This window comes from Medicago truncatula, chromosome 3, assembly GCF_003473485.1.
Source record: "Medicago truncatula cultivar Jemalong A17 chromosome 3, MtrunA17r5.0-ANR, whole genome shotgun sequence".
Classification (NCBI taxonomy): Eukaryota; Viridiplantae; Streptophyta; class Magnoliopsida; order Fabales; family Fabaceae; genus Medicago; species Medicago truncatula.
In genome coordinates this window covers 58,581,530-58,600,494 of record NC_053044.1, presented here as the reverse complement: position 1 = coordinate 58,600,494, position 18,965 = coordinate 58,581,530, and the positions used below count along the sequence as shown (strand labels likewise).

The 18,965-nt window shown below is 34.0% G+C and overlaps 3 protein-coding genes across 14 annotated transcripts; all 3 read left to right on the top strand.

Annotated features, from left to right (window-relative positions):
- The first annotated feature begins 3,743 nt into the window (after positions 1–3,743).
- Positions 3,744–6,910, top strand: LOC11434860 (probable serine/threonine-protein kinase PBL21). Of its 12 annotated transcripts, none has more exons than XM_039832213.1 (9): positions 3,744–4,061; positions 4,143–4,221; positions 4,314–4,408; positions 4,479–4,597; positions 4,767–5,174; positions 5,286–5,534; positions 5,728–5,897; positions 6,022–6,402; positions 6,489–6,910. In XM_039832213.1, exons 1-9 carry the CDS (start codon positions 3,928–3,930, stop codon positions 6,723–6,725), a joined length of 1,872 nt encoding a protein of 623 aa, XP_039688147.1. In that variant the 5' UTR covers positions 3,744–3,927; the 3' UTR covers positions 6,726–6,910. The 12 variants fall into 12 exon arrangements, with proteins under 12 accessions (XP_039688147.1, XP_039688148.1, XP_003604039.1 ...); XM_039832214.1 differs by having other exon boundaries at positions 3,744–4,066; positions 4,148–4,221; positions 4,779–5,174; XM_003603991.3 differs by having other exon boundaries at positions 3,744–4,066; positions 4,148–4,221.
- A 2,247-nt stretch (positions 6,911–9,157) lies between these two features.
- Positions 9,158–13,083, top strand: LOC11434372 (beta-galactosidase 13). The gene is made up of 12 exons (XM_003603990.4): positions 9,158–9,563; positions 9,674–9,769; positions 9,863–9,975; positions 10,059–10,362; positions 10,442–10,642; positions 10,718–10,921; positions 11,012–11,179; positions 11,282–11,460; positions 11,554–11,654; positions 11,749–11,858; positions 11,953–12,060; positions 12,143–13,083. Exons 1-12 carry the CDS (start codon positions 9,372–9,374, stop codon positions 12,851–12,853), a joined length of 2,487 nt encoding a protein of 828 aa, XP_003604038.2. The 5' UTR covers positions 9,158–9,371; the 3' UTR covers positions 12,854–13,083.
- Positions 13,084–14,079: 996 nt separating this feature from the next.
- Positions 14,080–17,989, top strand: LOC25490340 (myb-related protein Zm38-like). Its single transcript, XM_013606897.3, is given in 3 exon segments — positions 14,080–14,505; positions 14,508–14,688; positions 17,666–17,989. Coding segments are annotated over 3 exon segments (510 nt in total). The 5' UTR covers positions 14,080–14,441; the 3' UTR covers positions 17,931–17,989.
- Positions 17,990–18,965: the final 976 nt, after the last annotated feature.

Genomic DNA, 18,965 nt, shown 5'->3' with positions numbered 1-18,965 from the left:
GCAAACGACCATTATGCTATGCACCCATATCAAAAGGAATCAATCATTATTTCAAGGTGTTACCTACACATTATATAGTGTAAGAGCATTATTTCTAAATTCTCAACTCACTTTTAGTGGGCACTCAATACCAAATAGGATTTAACAACCCCAACAACTTTTGATTCTAACAGTAGAGTCCTTAAGAACTTAAAAAGCAGATTCTACAATTTACCTCTTAAGATTTAAGAGCCGATTTTATTGGTGGTATCCATGCCAGTGATCTCAAATGGTGCAATGACTTAAAACCAGTTCTTCCATATAAGAACATGCATTGGAGGCGCTCTTAATCACAATCTATCAGACTCTATTTGTGTCACTTTCTTGGCAAAATGAATTGTACCATTTAATGTTTTAAGTTGGGGGCGGTTACTTATTTATTGAACCCATTTCTAATTAGATATCTTTTCCTAAATTCTAAAATTGGATCTCTGAAGCCACTGGAGTAATAATAATAAATTAAGACTTGCCTTTTATGGCTTACGTAGAAATCGAGTTCAATCAACAGTTGGTAAATATAACATATCACTTGTGTTAATTGCTTTTTACACGGTCGTTTGAGAATCTGTTTCCTCCAACATGCAGAGCTAACCGGATGGTTCTCAAACTGAATGTCAAGATTAGTATCAGGGCATGTTAAACACATTTTTTGAGACCAACCTGTATTTAATGTTCATAAACATGGTTTCGACTTGTTTAATAGGTTAGTGGTCTGATTTTCTGTATTTTATGAAGGGTGGGGAACTGAGAAAACTTATTGATGCATCTTTAAAAGTTCCGCAGATGATAAAATATTTTGACCTAAGCAGTTCCCTGTTGAATACAGAATGTGAAGGCTGTTTCGATGCAGCTATCAGAGTAGTTCTTCAGTCCCCAAAGAGGAAGAAAAAGAAGAGAAAGGGACAAAATGCCTGTTCCATGGCAGTAGCCACTTCCTGGTGGTCTTCATCATACCATATAACCATTTTCAATCAGGTTGAGCACATTGAGGTTCCGTCATAAGCTTCAAGCTAATTTTTTAGCTGTATGGTCGTAATTTGTTGTGGTTGGTGTGCACACCTCTTGCACTTATACAGGCTTGTATTAACTATTAAAACCATTTCCTGCTGTGGACATGAATTTGTAAATGTGTTATTTTATTATCATCATGTGCTTGCATTTGTAGTTTGTTACATTAAGGTTCACTCATATATTTTTGTGACGCATGTTATAAAGATGTTTACAAGCAAATATCATGTGAATGAAACCAAATTTTGAAACGGTTAGTCAGCTGCAAATAGCTTTATGCCTGGCCTGCAGGTGGAATAAAAACATAGTAATTTACTTCATCCGTCACTTAAAAACTTAATTAGATGCTCAATGTTGGACATGTTTCTAAGTTACACGCTAAGTGAGGATCTCTTTCTTAGTTTTGGAGTGGTTATTAGCTGTTACAGCTTAAAAGGCTACAAAAACTTGGTCTCTTGCAGTGCTCATTGATTGATTAATTGATTTATGAGCTTGCTTTACTAGTTGTCATGAATTCTCCTGACCTGACAGTCATAGAAACTTGGGGTCTTGACTAGCTACAACAATGGGGCGGAGCGGGGCACGCAAAGCTTTCCTCGCATGTCTTCCTGTTTAGATTAACGAATATGAATGCAGGTAACGTGTGTATTCATAGATATTTTTGCATGTATTTAAGAATTAAATATAAAAAAGGAAAAACAATATCATACAATGATATATAATATTATGATCTCCCCTGTCATCTAATAGATATTCATTTACTATCCATTGTAAATAATCCACCAGTAAAGAATTGTTAGGTTTTTGTTTCTTTTATATATTCTCTTTCATATTTTCCCCTCGGAAAAGAAATTAGTATATAACTATCAGCAAAAGAAATACGCATTCAAAATTATTGGTGTGCTCAAGCACCTACCGGAGTACAGTGGTTAGAGGTAGCAGTTATTGCATGATACTATTACTATCAATATTTAAATAAACATGCATTAAACTCCCATTTTTATTTTATAATTGCGGAATGCATTAATATATATATGATCAACTTGGAAATGATAATTTGTGGATTATGGAATCTGTGATTCCATTTTGTACTAGTAAGTCCATCCATTATTGCAGAAAGAAGATGGCAAAACTCATTTAAGATTCTTTTAACTTAATTCCAAGAATGTAGTTGAGTAGGGCATAGCACCAATCTAATTTCACAGTTTATGCTTTATATAAACAAAGGCATGTGGGGACGAGATTACCACTTAAGATCGTGATACTTGAACTACTGCTTATTTTTATTCGTCTTACCTAATAATAATAATTGAATTATCGCTTTTGATTATGGAATAATGTATTTTTTGAGCTTGTGTCAATTTAAATTGTATTTACTTTTTTCCTTTTCAATAGCATAGCATAATAGATTGAGGGAAAATGGAAAGATGTCAAATAAAATAAAATTACTATTCAATTGTTTGAATTATTTTACAATAAAATAAAATAGAGGAAAAGACTTGGTCTTTCTCATTCTCATGATATACAAAATGAAAGGAAGAAAAAAAGTTTAGTATTAGACGGAATCAAATGCAATTCCTTTTTTTTTTTTTTTTTTTTACCATGAGTTAAGAATTGAACCCTTAACCAGATGCTTAAAGGACACAAGTCTTTTGCTATTAACTTGGATTAATCTATTGTTGGTCAATTGCTTATCAAATTCAACTTAAACAATATAATCTTTAATTCCACTTTATTTTATTAAAAAAAAAAAGATGAAATGGTTTTTGACTCAAAATTCATTGTTGGAAAGGTGTTAAATAAAATTGGAGGAAAGGAAAACGAAGAACAATCAAAGTTTGATTTTAAGACGCATAGAGAGGGCTGCTTCTAATATTATAGATGATTATTATGTCATGGTTCTCAGTCAGCAATAGTATGTTTTAAAATAAAAATGATGGCGCGACTTGAGAAATAAATAACAATATCTCTTCTCTTGAACCTACATTGTTTAAAGTTGTTGATTTGGATGCAACAACTTAGACTTTCGCCTTTTACTGCCCTGCCCTGCCCTGAAATGATATATGTTTGTTTCTACATGCTTTTTTTCTTTTCTTAAAAATAATATATTTGTGATAGAATGTATTTTTGGAGTAACGGACAAGGTAAAATTCAAACTAGTACAACAAAATATATGGTACCTAACGTGATAGTAACTTGATACGATACAACATAATATTAGTTGTTCCCATCTCGACCAAACATCAAAACGAACCATATGGTCGCATACATGATGATGAAAGCTGAAACATACAAAAGATTTTGAATGTGTTAAATTAAATAAACGAAATTTTGAAGATTTGAAAAAATTTCATTTATTGACATTTGGTCACACATTGACGCATTCGAGACATTATATTGATAGTTTTTTGGACATGAGTTTGATCTTGATGTCTTGTATGTGTGACTGTCAAGATATAACGGAAACACATTGTCTTACTTCAATCAAAGTTTGGGAATGTAATGTAACGTTGATTCTTCTTCCAAGTCGTTAATTTGGAAATAACTTATATTTTTTACCCTCAAACCATATGATTGCTTACCAAATTTAGGTTCATACTTCTCCCTGTCTTCTCTTGTTTGTCGTTTATTCCTTTTGCATTTTCCCCCCTTATAATATCATGACCGATTGACCATCCTATTCTTTTCTTTTTATTATCCCTTCTTGTCTTTGTCACCTTTTTTTACATATCCAATCCAATGGATCATACCATTTTCAACTGGATTCTTTTTTTATCATATCTCATAGTTAATTTATATAACAGACAGAAACAATATTCTTATGTCTCTCAACCATGGTAGTTCTGCTCTGAGATTGAAATATAGCAGAAAAAGACAATAATGACAGTGAAAGAGAGATGTGTTTTGGTGGGAATTAGAATTGATAGGCATGGCAGCAGACAGCTCCTCAACTGGGCTATAGCCAAAGTTGCTCAACCTCGTGATTATGTTATTGCAATCCATGTTGTTACCACTCCAGGTAACCAACCAACTTTAATCTACTACAATACATATTATCATATCTTATTTTTTTTCTGATTTTTTGAAAATATTTATATAGATCATGTTTCTGAAAGCAAGGCCTTGGTAGATGATTATTTAGAGGTTTATCAAGGGCTTTGCGATGCAAAAAAGGTATAAGCACACATTTATTATGCACCTAACTGTCCTTTTCTTATTCATTCATTACTAACATCAATTATTTATTTGGCCTCATTAAATTTCAGGTAAGTCTCTCGGGTCATATCTTGACAGGAACAACTTTTAGAAATATTCTCATCAGAGAAGCAAAAAACCGTGCTGCTATTGCTCTAGTGGTAGGGTATGTGGATTTAATTTACCTTCATTCTTTTCTTTTCTTCTCATTAATCTATAACATGTTTCATTTTCAGGGGTGGAGCTTCCACGGCTAAATATTGCGCCAAACGACTACCAGGCAGCACTAATGTTATCGGTATTCAGGGTGCAAGAATTGTGTTCCAAAGGTGCACAGATAATAAACAACTAATAGGTTTGGTTAATTTGGTAGTATATAATATTATATTATATTATATTGTATCACATTCATGCACGTGTGTCTTGTTTTTATATTATAGGGAACGTGTTTTAGTTTTCTTTTTGCTCTCAAAGAAAATCTACTATAGCAAATTTGTTTCCAACTATGAATATGATTATGCTAGGTGGCATTATAGAGGATCCTAGACCGAGTCTTATCAGCACGGTGGTCCAGTCTGCATCTGGCACAGACCACTCAGAGAATGAGGATGAGAAATCGAAAAGCCAAGAAGGTAACAGAAAATGGGAGGAAGAAACATTTAAAGGAGAAATGAAAGTGTCATCAAGATTATCAACATCACAGAAGCTTGGTTGGCCACTTCTCCGCAGGATGCATACAGAAATTTCAAGGGACATGTCTGTTGTACAATGGGTAATGAACTTACCGGATCGCTCAACACACAAATATAATAACAATCGACACAGTTCATCTCAAATTGAGGGCCAGAGCTATAAAAATGTTATTAGTTTCAGTAGCTGCAAGTGGTTTATCTTTGAGGTTCTCAACTCTTGCACTTGTCAATTCTCTTCAGGTCGGACTCATAACATCACTGCTGCTAATTAGTACTAGTTTACCATACATGAAGAAAGTTCTTATTTATGAATTCTCAATTTTACTGTTTTTAATTGTATTATTATTACAGAAAATGTGATTGGAATTGGAGGGAGCAATCGCGTGTACAGAGGAACCCTCCCCGATGGGAAGCCGGTGGCAATCAAAGTTATGCAGTCATCAAAAGAAGCTTTCAAAGATTTTGCACTTGAAGTTGAAATAATGTCCTCGTTGAACCACCCACGCATCGCTCCTCTGCTAGGGATTTGCATTAGAGATGAGACTTTGATATCTGTTTATGATTATTTCCCCCAAGGAACCTTAGACCAAAATCTACGCGGTTAGTCCTACTAATATTTCTTCTCTTTTCACTTATCATTGTAACTACTAGCCTGTACACACTAAATGCTTTTCTGATAAAAATGGAAGTTACAAAATTGAATGTAATTAATTAAAAATAGAATTAGTATATATACACTAGAAAGTGGATATGATATATTATTTACTGATGAAATTGGAAATAATGGATATAGGTAAGAACAAGGATGAATCTATGTTGACATGGGAAGACAGATTTAAGGTAGCTGTTGGGATTGGTGAAGCACTGAATTACCTGCACAAGCACAACCAAACCTCCAAGCCTATTATACATAGAGACGTCAAGTCTTCCAACATTCTTCTTTCTGAAGGGTTTGAGCCACATGTAATCATAACTTTGATACTATTAACTAGAATTGATAATTAATATCATTTTATGTTTGAAATTTTTGATTGTGATGTGACATGTACACATTCGTTATTATTTTCTTCATGCGTGCGAAATACAGTTATCTGATTTTGGACTTGCGATGTGGGGACCAACAACTTCATCTTTTGTGATACAAGACGATGTAGTTGGAACTTTTGGTTATCTTGCACCTGAATACTTCATGTATGGAAAGGTTAGTGACAAGATAGATGTTTATGCCTTTGGTGTGGTGCTACTTGAACTTATATCAGGAAGGGAACCAATTGACTCCGAAACTTGTGAAGGACACGAAATCAGTTTGGTCACATGGGCAAAACCAATTTTAGAGAGTGGGGATGTTAAAAGCTTATTGGATCCAAAGTTGCAAGGAAAATTTGATGTAGCACAAATGCACAGAATGGTTCTTGCAGCATCTCTGTGCATTACACGAGCTGCGCGACTTCGTCCTAATATGAATCAGGTGATAATACCAATGGCAATGACTCTCTCAAGTTATTAAAAATGCTCAGTTTCTGAGGTATATGATATAATTTCCATTATGTGCAGATACTGAAGATCTTAAACGGATGTGATGAGAAAGTCGAAAACATGTTTAAATCTGAGGAGAGTGATCATGATCATTCTGAAAATCTTGATGATGAAGTCTATCCAAATTCAAGTGCAGAATTGCACCTTAGCCTTGCATTACTTGATGTAGACAATGATACTGCATCATCGTATAGTAGTATCAGCATTAATGAATATTTGAAAGAACATTGGAGCCGATCATCTAGTTTCAATTAGCTTCTTCCAATTTTTTGATCCTATCGTTTGTAAATTCTACCCCTATTAGCTTCATATAGTTAAATAAAAAATCTACCCCTATAGTCCATTAAGAATGTTTGGAAGATTTAGAGAGACATTGTTTCCATTTGAAGTTTCTTTTCAATATTATATATACTAATAAAGGTTTTACCTTTTTTTGTGGAGTGGGATGAACCAATAACTCAAAGTGTGTGACTTGGAAAATTCATACAAATGGCCAGCATCAGCAATCTTTGCAGCCGATCTAAATCAATTATTGAGATCGTTTAAAACCGACTTAGTAAATGTGTAATTTAAATCATTTGATTTCAAATCAATGGATGAGATTGTTTAATTTGTATAAATATGTGTTATTATTATGGCAGAGAATCAAAATCCTAAAATTAAACAATTAAAATTTCGAGTTTTCGATTTGTCCAAGTCACAATTTTATCATGAACTCTGATGTCAAATTACTAGGCCAACACTTTTTTGTTTTAAAAATAAGTCTTAAAACAACCATATGCAAAATAAGATCGCCTTGTAAATTGATGGTTTGTTTATTAGGCGTGTAAAGTTATAATAAAGATCGATGTATTGAACTAAATTATGGTCGCTATATCAACATATAAGGAGAATTGTTGTTGACGCATAAGGCTGTGTCACACTAGTAATTTACCGAAATGCCCTTCGACAGTTAACTGTCGAATTATGGAACCGGATGCAGTTAACTATCGAGGAAAACTTCGGCAGTTAACTGCCGAGGAAACCTCAAATCTTTTTTTTTTTACAAAAACTATAAATTGTCATTAATAATATTTATTGATTTTGAATGTTTCAATGATTATTTTGATACGTTTCAAACAATTGCAGTATTATACTTATGCATATATAGCTTAATAAGAATAACATTTAAATCAGTGTAAAAATTAAATATTTGAATATTGTTTTGCACATTACTTAAATACAAATAATTATAAAAAATCGTTAAAATAATTGTGCACAACGATTTCTTTTTAAGGTATAATATGTTGTTATATTTTCTATATTAAAATGATTGTGCACAAAGATTTTTTTTTATTTAAGTAATTTGCAAAACAATATTCAAATGCTTAATTTTTACACTTATTGAAATATTTTTTGAGGATTTAAATGCTCTTTATTTTTTTGTCAAGATTTAAATGATATTCTTATTAATATATATATATATATATATATATAAAAGTATAATACTACAATTGTTTGAAACGTCTAAAATAATGATTGAAACATTCAAAATCAATAAATATTATTAATGACAATTTATGGTTTTTGTCAAAAAAAAAATACAGGTTTGAGGTTTCCTCGGCAGTTAACTGCCGAAGTTTTCAATTTTCCTCGGTAGTTTACTGCCGAAGTTTTCCTCGATAGTTAACTGCAGCCGATTCCATAATTCGACAGTTTTGATAAATTACTAGTGTGACACAACCAATGCATATGTGTGAACAGCAATTCTCACATATAATGGACCGTGCTTGTGGTGAAATTTTGAGTTGAAATTATCATATGTCAACGCTCTTTAATTTTTACTTTATTTATTATTTATGAAAGATGTATGCATGTCACCATCATAAAAAGAGTTAAACTAAAAGAATTAAACTTTGTGACACTGAAATATAATGAACTTGATAGCTAGCACAGTACATGTTCCTGGTGAGAGTGCTGATTTTGATCCATTTACTTTTACAAATACAATTACTGCTAAAAAAAAAAAAAAAAACTCTTCTGGATTTTTTTTGTGATTGTGTTCCTTTATTTTTCTTTATGCCGGTTTTTCGCAACAGTTTGAAACTCTTTGTTCAAATTCACTAATCAGTATTCAGTCCTCACAAGTTGAGTGCTTACAAAATTATTGTCACAATTTTTTTTATAATTACAAAATTCATTTAAAATAAATTAAAAATATTAGGATTCATTAGTCTTTTGTTGTGAATTGTTTTGGATATTTAAACTTTTTGGTAGACACTAATGTGTTAATCGTTCTAAGGGACTATATGTGAATTTGTTTTGAAATGACTAAAATAGCTTTTACATTTTGTTGGTACAATTAATTTTTTTAATTTTCTTCCATATGGTTTAATTGATTGAAGTAATTGAACAATTGTAATTCACTCAACCATGAGACAACTTTTCAAAAGATTGGATGTTCTAGTAAAAAATAATAAGTGATGTTGAAGGTCAAGTTCCTGCCATGAAGTTGTAGTCAAGGTAAGAGTATTGTATTGCCGAAATCTCACTAGGTAACTACTAGAAAATGCAATTGGATTAAATAATTGTAGCATATAGTTGGATGTTACGATGCATGTTTAATTTGATGTTAATGTTAAAGCCAAAAATAGTTAATGGGATAATTCAAATGATAGAAAGAAAAACAAAACACTCTCCACCAATAGTTTTCAATGGAAATCCGAGGTTTTCTCCAAGCCTCTATTCTATCTATGTTTGGGGTTCCTTTCACACCCATATAAGATTGTCCTCATTCAACGTTGTGAACCAGCTTCTGGGCACCTCCTCAAACTGAGAAGGTTGATCCAGGTGAAGGCTCGTTTATTCTGACCACCTCTCTCATCATATTGTTTGAGCCGTGTATGTTTGCGTCAAACAAACATGACTCCCACTCACAATCTCGCCTTCCTTTCCATATTATTAGTTCTCTTACCAGCCATTGTCGCAGCACATGATCATGGTCGTGTTGCAGGCATTAACAATGTTACTTATGATGGTAAATCACTCTTTGTCAATGGAAGACGCGAGCTCCTCTTCTCCGGTTCCATCCATTACACTCGCAGCACCCCTGATGTATAATTCATTCATGGTTTTTTATTTAATCACTACATCCATGATCATTACAATAATATAATAACAACAGATGATGGATTCATAAGATTGATTGATGTTGTACTTTTCAGGCGTGGCCAGACATTCTTGATAAGGCAAGACATGGAGGTTTGAACGTTATTCAAACTTACGTGTTTTGGAACGCTCATGAGCCAGAGCAAGGCAAGGTATATGATTAATTAAATGACAAAATTAATCTCTTGACTCAATGTATGGAACATTTGATTGTAAACTTAATTTGTTTATCAAACGTTATGCAGTTCAATTTTGAAGGCAACAATGATTTGGTGAAGTTCATTAGGCTTGTTCAATCAAAAGGAATGTACGTGACCCTCAGGGTTGGACCGTTCATCCAAGCCGAATGGAACCACGGGTATGTATGTGTGGGAGGCTTCTTCTAACCTAGTTTTATACATCACTATTCTTTCTAACCCTCTCAATACTTTCATAAATCAGAGGACTTCCATATTGGCTAAGAGAGGTTCCAGGGATCATATTCCGCTCTGACAATGAACCCTACAAGAAATACATGAAAGCATACGTGTCAAAAATTATCCAAATGATGAAAGATGAGAAGCTCTTTGCTCCCCAAGGAGGCCCCATCATCTTGGCACAAATTGAAAATGAGTACAACCATATTCAACTTGCTTATGAAGAGAAGGGAGATAGTTATGTTCAGTGGGCCGCAAATATGGCAGTGGCCTTGGACATCGGAGTTCCGTGGATCATGTGCAAGCAGAAGGATGCTCCCGATCCCGTCGTAAGTAATTAATTTTAGGCATAAAACAAAGTGAGGACAGTCATGATGTGATCATGAGTTTAATAATTTTATTTGGCAGATCAATGCATGCAATGGAAGACATTGTGGTGATACCTTCTCAGGACCAAACAAACCATACAAGCCTTCCCTATGGACTGAAAATTGGACCGCTCAGTACAGAGTATTTGGTGATCCAGTATCACAGAGATCTGCTGAAGATATTGCCTTCTCAGTTGCCCGATTCTTCTCCAAAAATGGAAATCTGGTCAACTACTATATGGTAATTGCTAATATTATGTACTAATGTAGCAAACTAACTCAATTGAATGTGAAATTAACTATGAATGAATTGCAGTACCATGGTGGAACAAACTTTGGAAGAACAACCTCTGCCTTTACAACAACCCGTTATTACGATGAGGCACCTCTTGATGAATACGGTATGGAGAGGCAGCCAAAATGGAGCCACCTTAGGGACGCCCACAAGGCTTTGCTCCTTTGCAGAAAGGCTATTCTCGGTGGTGTTCCCACTGTCCAAAAGCTCAACGACTACCACGAGGTACATATAATAATCATTGTTAAGCTATATATGCAACATGCGTGTATCTCTATCATGATAACTTTGAGAAATATATAATGCATCGTGCAGGTTAGAATCTTTGAGAAGCCTGGAACAAGCACATGTTCTGCTTTTATCACCAATAACCACACTAATCAAGCAGCCACAATTAGTTTCAGAGGTTCTAACTACTTTTTGCCAGCACATTCCATTAGCGTCCTCCCAGATTGCAAGACTGTCGTCTACAACACACAAAATGTAATGAACCAACTTGTTTATTATAAACTAATCTCATCTCATCTCATCATCAAGCTAGCTGGCAAATAATTAATTCATTTATTGATTATAATGAATGAACAGATTGTTTCACAACATAATAAAAGGAACTTCGTGAAGTCTGCTGTCGCAAACAACCTCAAATGGGAGCTGTTTCTTGAGGCAATTCCATCATCTAAGAAACTTGAATCAAATCAAAAAATTCCATTAGAGCTTTACACATTGCTTAAAGACACCACAGATTATGGATGGTACACCACCAGGTGAGGATTCATTCATTCAACCTTAATTAAATTTGAAATATGCAACTCATTCCCCACATCTATCATAAATTATTTATGGTTTTTCTAATGCAGCTTTGAGTTGGGTCCAGAAGACTTGCCAAAGAAGAGTGCAATTCTTCGTATTATGAGTCTTGGACACACACTATCCGCATTTGTTAATGGACAATACATTGGTAAGAACATAATTTCAATAATAAACGACAATGGTGAGTGATAGGAGAGGAAATGGCAAGAGTTTTATATGATTCTAACTTTGATTTGTAATAGGTACTGATCATGGTACCCATGAAGAAAAATCTTTTGAATTTGAGCAACCAGCTAACTTCAAGGTTGGAACCAACTACATTTCCATCTTGGCTACCACTGTTGGACTACCTGTAAGACTCTTCATGATCCAACCAAACATTAATCATGAGTGAGTGAGGACAAAACATACAACAACTAATGTTTTTTGTACACCAAACAATACAGGACAGTGGAGCTTATATGGAGCATAGGTACGCCGGACCCAAGTCCATATCCATCCTTGGTCTCAATAAAGGAAAACTTGAACTCACTAAGAACGGTTGGGGTCATCGGGTAATAATCAATTTATGCCATCCATTGTTACTATATATTCAAGTGAAGGCAATGAGAGACTATAATTCAATTTAATTTGCAGGTTGGTCTCAGAGGTGAGCAACTTAAAGTTTTCACCGAGGAAGGATCAAAGAAGGTTCAATGGGATCCAGTCACAGGAGAAACACGTGCACTCTCCTGGTTGAAGACAAGATTTGCCACACCAGAGGGAAGAGGTCCAGTTGCCATCAGGATGACTGGTATGGGAAAAGGAATGATTTGGGTGAACGGAAAAAGCATCGGTCGTCACTGGATGTCATTCCTCTCCCCTCTTGGACAACCTAGTCAAGAAGAGTACCACATCCCAAGAGATTACCTGAATGCAAAGGACAATTTGCTTGTTGTATTAGAAGAGGAGAAGGGAAGTCCAGAAAAAATAGAGATAATGATTGTTGACAGAGATACAATCTGCAGTTACATTACAGAGAACAGTCCTGCCAATGTCAATTCTTGGGGATCTAAGAACGGAGAATTTCGTTCTGTTGGCAAAAATTCTGGACCACAAGCTTCACTGAAATGTCCCAGCGGCAAAAAGATTGTTGCTGTCGAGTTTGCAAGCTTTGGTAATCCTAGTGGTTACTGTGGAGATTTTGCTCTTGGAAATTGTAACGGTGGTGCTGCTAAGGGTGTTGTTGAGAAGGCATGCTTGGGGAAAGAAGAATGTTTGGTTGAAGTGAACCGTGCAAACTTCAACGGTCAGGGCTGCGCAGGTTCAGTGAATACACTTGCTATCCAAGCTAAGTGTTCCTACTAGAGTGAGTGAGTTAGGTGGATTGATTTGGCCAACTATAGCCCAGAAGCTCAAAAATGTCATTGCAACAATTCAATGCTTGTATTATCTGTTTATCTACATCCAATTACATATATATCAAAAGATTGCAGTGATCCAATTCAAAATGATCTTGACAACTACATCATCTCAGTACATAGTATATATCAATAGTTCCATTCATAATTAGAAGGAAAAAGCGAAAATAAGGAGCATTAGCAGTTCCCACGACATTAAAATATTATCATTTAAGAAGCAAATGCATTTTATTGAAAACAAATGACTAATATAAACTAAAGCATGAGTTGTGCTAAAGAAAGATTAGAAGAATAATACAATAGAAATGTGGTGTAGAAAATCATAATGGACCGTGCTTGAATATTTAGGCAGACAAATGATTTAATTAAACACCTTATGCAAGCAAGATTTAGGAGTGGAGTGTAGTAGTACACAATTTGGCATATTATTCTGAAATGAAAGAAAATCAAGTGCATAAGAAGAAAAAAACTGGATTCGAATCACAATGTAAACACGGCAATCATAGATTGTCCCAGTTGTAACCTTTTTGTACTTAAAAAAAATACTATCCAAAATTCTGAATATTTGTTTGTAAGGACCATTAACTCATAAAATGGGATTATGTGAGTCACAAAACTGGTATATTGACTATTGTAATTGGCAACAGGTTGGTAGTTAACAGACAATCTGTCATAATTAGAATTAGAAATTAGGAAACAAAAGGAAAAGGTAGTAAGTATAACTGTGAGACAGGTTGATATAGATCTGTACGTATCTAAAGTTGGTGTTTGTCAATGACAAAACAATAATGTTACCAAACTCCATCAAATGATAGCCTTCATTATTCATCAACTTTTAACCAAATATTTTGGAAACGGTTCAGGACAAACCAAACTCGACCTCTATTGATTTTGATTTTGATTTCGATATCATTTCAAAACATTTAAAATTGATCATCTGAAACTAGACCAGGGAAAGGAATAAATAGACTGAGTTAGTATTTACAAAGTTCAAGTCTAGCTTGTTCAAAATATCAAGATCTAAGCATGAACACCTGCTACGTATGATAATTAAACTTATAAATAGACTAACTAACTAATTTCTAAATAGTGAAATGATAGGTGCTATTTTTACTACATCTAACACAATAACATTAGAAGGGTGTAAAAGCTTTAAGTGTAGCATGATTTGCTCCAAGAATGAGAAAGGTACCACTACCAGCCACATAAGTCTAACCTGCCTCACCAACTCACATCTAGAAGCAATGAGATTTGATTGTCACTTCCTTAATTCTCTCACTTCCTTTGGATCACAACTCAAATTAATCCTATGAAAAAATTCACAGCAGATAGAATAAATATTGCTATATAGTATTATTATGCTGCTGCACTAGAATATTAGCATCTATAGAGTCGTTATTAATTACGAACCAACCAACACCAATACCATATATAAATACAATACATACATCAATCGATGTTTTTTATATTCATTCACTCTGAATCAATGAAGCAAAGAAGTGAGTGATCATCAAATATAGATAGAATTGATCGATATGGGAAGGTCCCCTTGCTGTGAGAAAGGTCACATAAACAAAGGAGCATGGAGCAAAGAAGAAGATGAGCGGCTGCTCACGGTGAGGGATGCTGGCGCTCTCTCCCAAAAGCCGCTGGTCTTCTCCGTTGCGGTAAGAGTTGCCGTCTCCGGTGGATCAACTACCTACGCCCCGACCTCAAACGTGGAAATTTCACCCAACAAGAAGATCAACTCATCATAAAACTCCACACTCTCCTCGGTAACAAGTAAGCTACACTATCGTTCTTGAGTATTTTTAGACTTTACCCAATTTGATCTTTCGTAATTTCCTTGCAACTAGTCTTATATAAAAAAATTATATCCAAACTAGTCACTTAGATTTTTATATAGGGTCGCATTAATCCTTTGTTACTTTTAACTCATATTTAACTTATTAGTCGCCGCTCTCAGCTACCTCTGTCAATAGAAAAGAAAATGATTTTTTTTTTCTTCTGCCCTCCATATGAAAAAAAATTGATGGGACTGCCCCTTTTGAAAAATAATGATGCTAGTGCCCTTGTTCTACCTATCAATTGGCGGGCACTATCTTTTTTTATGTTTGATATTTGATTTGGTGAAATATGGTCATATATTTTTTTTATTTTATTTTATTTTTTTTTATTTTTGCTGTTGCTTTTGGCTAATAGCATTTTTCCTTTTTATTTTTTGATTTTTTTCTTTGTTTATATTTTTTATAATTTTTTTTAGGATTAATAGTGTTTTACCCTTGTAATATAGTTCACTTCCGGGTTTTTTCTGATGACGTGGCACACAGACTGTATAATTAATTTTGTTTTTTATTTTTTATGGGTACACGTGGCATTTGTGTCATCTTTAATTCCATTTTAAAGATTTTTTTTTATCAAATAATCTAGTGACTAAAGTTTCACCTTTTAAGATGAATAAGTGAGAATACAATGTCATATGATTTTGTACTGTACAAAAGCTTATTATAGTTAAAAAAATTGCTAGATCGGACGCTGTGACCGAGATTCAAACGTCAACTTCTCAACTTGTGTGAATTTTTAACAACTTTTGTCATTTTTGTTTATCAACCAAAAAATAAAAAAAATTACATAAAAAAACCAATAAAACAGAAAAAAAAAATACAATAAAAAGGTTGTTTGCCAAAAGCAACAGCAAACATAAAAAAAAATATAAAAATATGACCATGTTCGCCAAATCAAAGATCAAACATGAGAAAAAAATAAAAATAAAAACAGTGCTCGCCAAATGATAGGTAGAACAAGGGCACTAGCATCATTATTTTTCAACAAGGGGTAGTCCTATCAATTTTTTTCACATGGAGGGCAGAAGAAAAAAAAATTCAAAGAAAATCGCAAGCACAATTTTTTTGGATCAAATTAGTCACCACTCCTACTTTGATTTTTTGAATTTCAAATTGATCTAGTAAAAAGACCCAAATTAGTCCTCACTAATTTGGAACAAATCATAAGTTATATTCCCATTCATTTCTCCTTCACGAGACCTTAAGTTCTAAGTATAATCTATTTTAGTTGAGATAGTTAGATAGAGAAGGATGGGAGAGTGGAAGGAATTCATTCGGAGATGGAGAAGTATGTGTTAGGTAATATTTGGAAGGCCGGGGTTCCGTCTAAGGTAACCGTTTTTGTTTGGAAGGCTCTCTTAGACCGAATTCCAACTAGATTAAATTTAGAGATTCGCCATTGTTTACCTCCGGATATTGGAACAAATTGTGTTTGGTGTGGGGTGGGGGTCGAAACAACTTCTCATATTTTCCTTCATTGCGATCTGGTAAGGAATGTTTGGATGAAGTTAATGGAATGGCTAGATTTCAATTTTATAATGCCTCCAAATTTATTTATCCATTGGGAGTGTTGGAGTGGAGGAGCGTGGAACAATAGAATCCGAAAAGGTTTGAGGATGATTTGGCAAGCGGCGATTTGGGTTATGTGGAAAGCGCGGAACAATTGTATATTCAATAACGAAGTCACTAGGTGGGAAGAGGTTGTGGATGAGATTAAAGTAGTGTCTTGGAGGTGGCTGTTGGGTCGTTTCCAGGATCCGACTTGTCTATTTTATGAGTGGGAATGGGACCCCCGACAATGTTTGCTGCGTTGACAGGTTGTAGGTTACTGTTAGCAGGTCCGGTGCTGGTTTTTGGGTTGTCTGGACTGTTATTTTTTGTGTGCAGCGGCTGTGTTGCCTTGTGCAGGGTTCGGTTCTGCTACTGTTGGAAGGGAGTGCACTGCCTGGGGTATGTTTTTGCTGTCAGGTGCTGTTCTTGTGAGTTATGGAGGTTATGCCTTAGCTGTTTCAGTTGTGGGGTTGGTTTTTATTAGTAAGGGTGGCCTTGTGGTGTTGTCGCACGAGTATGCATGTGGTTTGTCATATGTATATGCCTGCGACATTACTCTTTTGTTCCATTTTGTGTAGGGGTGGTTTTTAAGGGGTTTTTGTTCGAGCCAAAGTTTGTGCGGCAACCGATTTCCCCTTGCTTGTTTTTTTTTTTCTTCCACCCGAGCTTAATAATATTTTGGTTAATAATATTTTGTCGATTCAAAAAAAAAAAAAGTTAGATAGAGCATATTTAACAACATCGAGAATTAGAGAAGAAGGCTACATGTTTACATGTCCTTTTGGATTTCACTACTTTAGAGCCTCATCATCTCTCAGCGGGTGAGCTTGTAACGGTTGCTCCTTTCAAAAGTTTTTTTTTTTTTTTGTTGAATAAGCTAAATTGGTCCATTTAAATTGACACCGAAGAGAATCGAACATGAAGCACACTCTCAAGTTCTAAACCAAAACCACCAGGTCAACGTAAGTGGGTTTCAAAAAATTCAAAATCAAAACAATCATTAAGTTAAATATAAGATTTTTTAAAGAAATCAATCATTTTTGTTTTGAAGTAAATCATATATAGGTTAGAATGGATAATGTGTCCGTCGTATAAAAATGTTAGATTATTTTGATATTATTTTTTGTATTAAATTAGGCTAAAAAAAAATTGTGAAGAATCAAATTGGATCTTTAATCTTATTTTTATATATGTAAAATTGACAAAGTAAAAATTATCATAAATTAAAGTGACACGAATGATAGTTTTAGAAATTTCTCAAAAAGATTTAAACTCTTAATATCAAATAAACTAACATCTCACAATTTCTTTCTTGTTAATTTAATTATTGTTACTATTTATTTATTTATTAATTACTATAATAGGTGGTCTATGATAGCCGGAAGATTGGCCGGAAGAACAGATAATGAGATAAAAAATTATTGGAATACACATTTAAGAAAGAAGCTTTTGAGCAGAGGAATTGACCCAGCAACTCACATGCCTCTCGACCAACCTAATTCTTCTGCTTCTGCCACCACAGCTCAAGTGGAAAGCTGCCCTAATTTGAATCTTGAACTAACCATTAGTCCTCCACATGATCACCCTCACCACCCATTCATTTGTAGCACAAGCACTGCTACTGCTTAACAGTGTTTTGTTTTGGATTACATAATTATTATAAGCATGGATTTTCAAAGATATTCATTGATTTTATTTTGTTTTCATTTTTAGAAGTCTCTTTATTTCTTTTTGCTACTTTATATATATAACTACTTACTTGTTTTCATCTACTTACTATCCTTAATGTAGAAAAGTTCATTCATTATATTTGTTTCTCTACAAGTTAATAGTCACGTGATAAAAATATCATTTTTACTATAACGATTGCTGGTAAAAAGTTATTTCTTGCTAGTATTTTTGGTTCCATCGTGTTTGCTTGTCTATTCTAATCTGTCAAAAATATTTGCGTGTTGAAGATATATAAGGAAATAAAAAAAAAAAACATTGGTTAAGTTAGTTTTAAGCACATGTTTCACACATGCAATGTAGCAAGTAGTTCACATACTTTCCTATAAAATGGGGGATTCTTTCTCCAAATTAAGGAGTTCATTTTCATTATGTTAACCAACTAATAGAGAATAGAAGTTTTGTTTTTTTTTGTTGTTAAGTAGTTTAATGGCTAGATTCACACACATTATCTCTGATAGTTATCAACTAAACTACATTTACGGACAGAGAATAAAAGTTATATTATTAGAGTTAGAAAATCACTCATATCATAGATTAAAAGATATCTTGGCGTGGTGATTGAGGCGCAAATATTAAAAAAAAAATCAAGTAGTTGTATGATTTCATATAACATAATTATACTTACCTTCGATGACACCCTTAATGTGTACACTCCTTTGTTTTCCAGAATTTATTTGAATAACTAAGTGGAAAAATAGTAGTCACGCGACCATATTTTTTTTTGAAAGAACGCCGCCACATTTTTTAACTTCTAAATAGTGAAATGTCTCTAATGGATCAATCACCGCTTGGAAAACATCATCTATATGCAAGGTCTGGGTTCGAATCTCGACCACCACAAAAAAACATAATCTCCTTCCAAATTATTATTATTCGCCATGTAAGAAGATCCACTCTCCTCCTCAGACACACCATTATCCATGATCACAAAAC

What these genes read in the sequence shown, in the direction of transcription:
- LOC11434860 (XM_039832213.1), top strand. Translation starts at nt 3,928, where the DNA reads ATGACAGTGAAAGAGAGATGTGTTTTGGTGGGAATTAGAATTGATAGG. An exon ending in GCTATTGCTCTAGTGGTAGG is followed by an intron (nt 4,409 to 4,478) that starts GTATGTGGATTT and finishes TTTCATTTTCAG; the next exon opens with GGGTGGAGCTTCCACGGCTA. An exon ending in CACTTGTCAATTCTCTTCAG is followed by an intron (nt 5,175 to 5,285) that starts GTCGGACTCATA and finishes TTATTATTACAG; the next exon opens with AAAATGTGATTGGAATTGGA.
- LOC11434372 (XM_003603990.4), top strand. Translation starts at nt 9,372, where the DNA reads ATGACTCCCACTCACAATCTCGCCTTCCTTTCCATATTATTAGTTCTC. An exon ending in AGGATGCTCCCGATCCCGTC is followed by an intron (nt 10,363 to 10,441) that starts GTAAGTAATTAA and finishes TTTATTTGGCAG; the next exon opens with ATCAATGCATGCAATGGAAG. An exon ending in AGCTCAACGACTACCACGAG is followed by an intron (nt 10,922 to 11,011) that starts GTACATATAATA and finishes TGCATCGTGCAG; the next exon opens with GTTAGAATCTTTGAGAAGCC.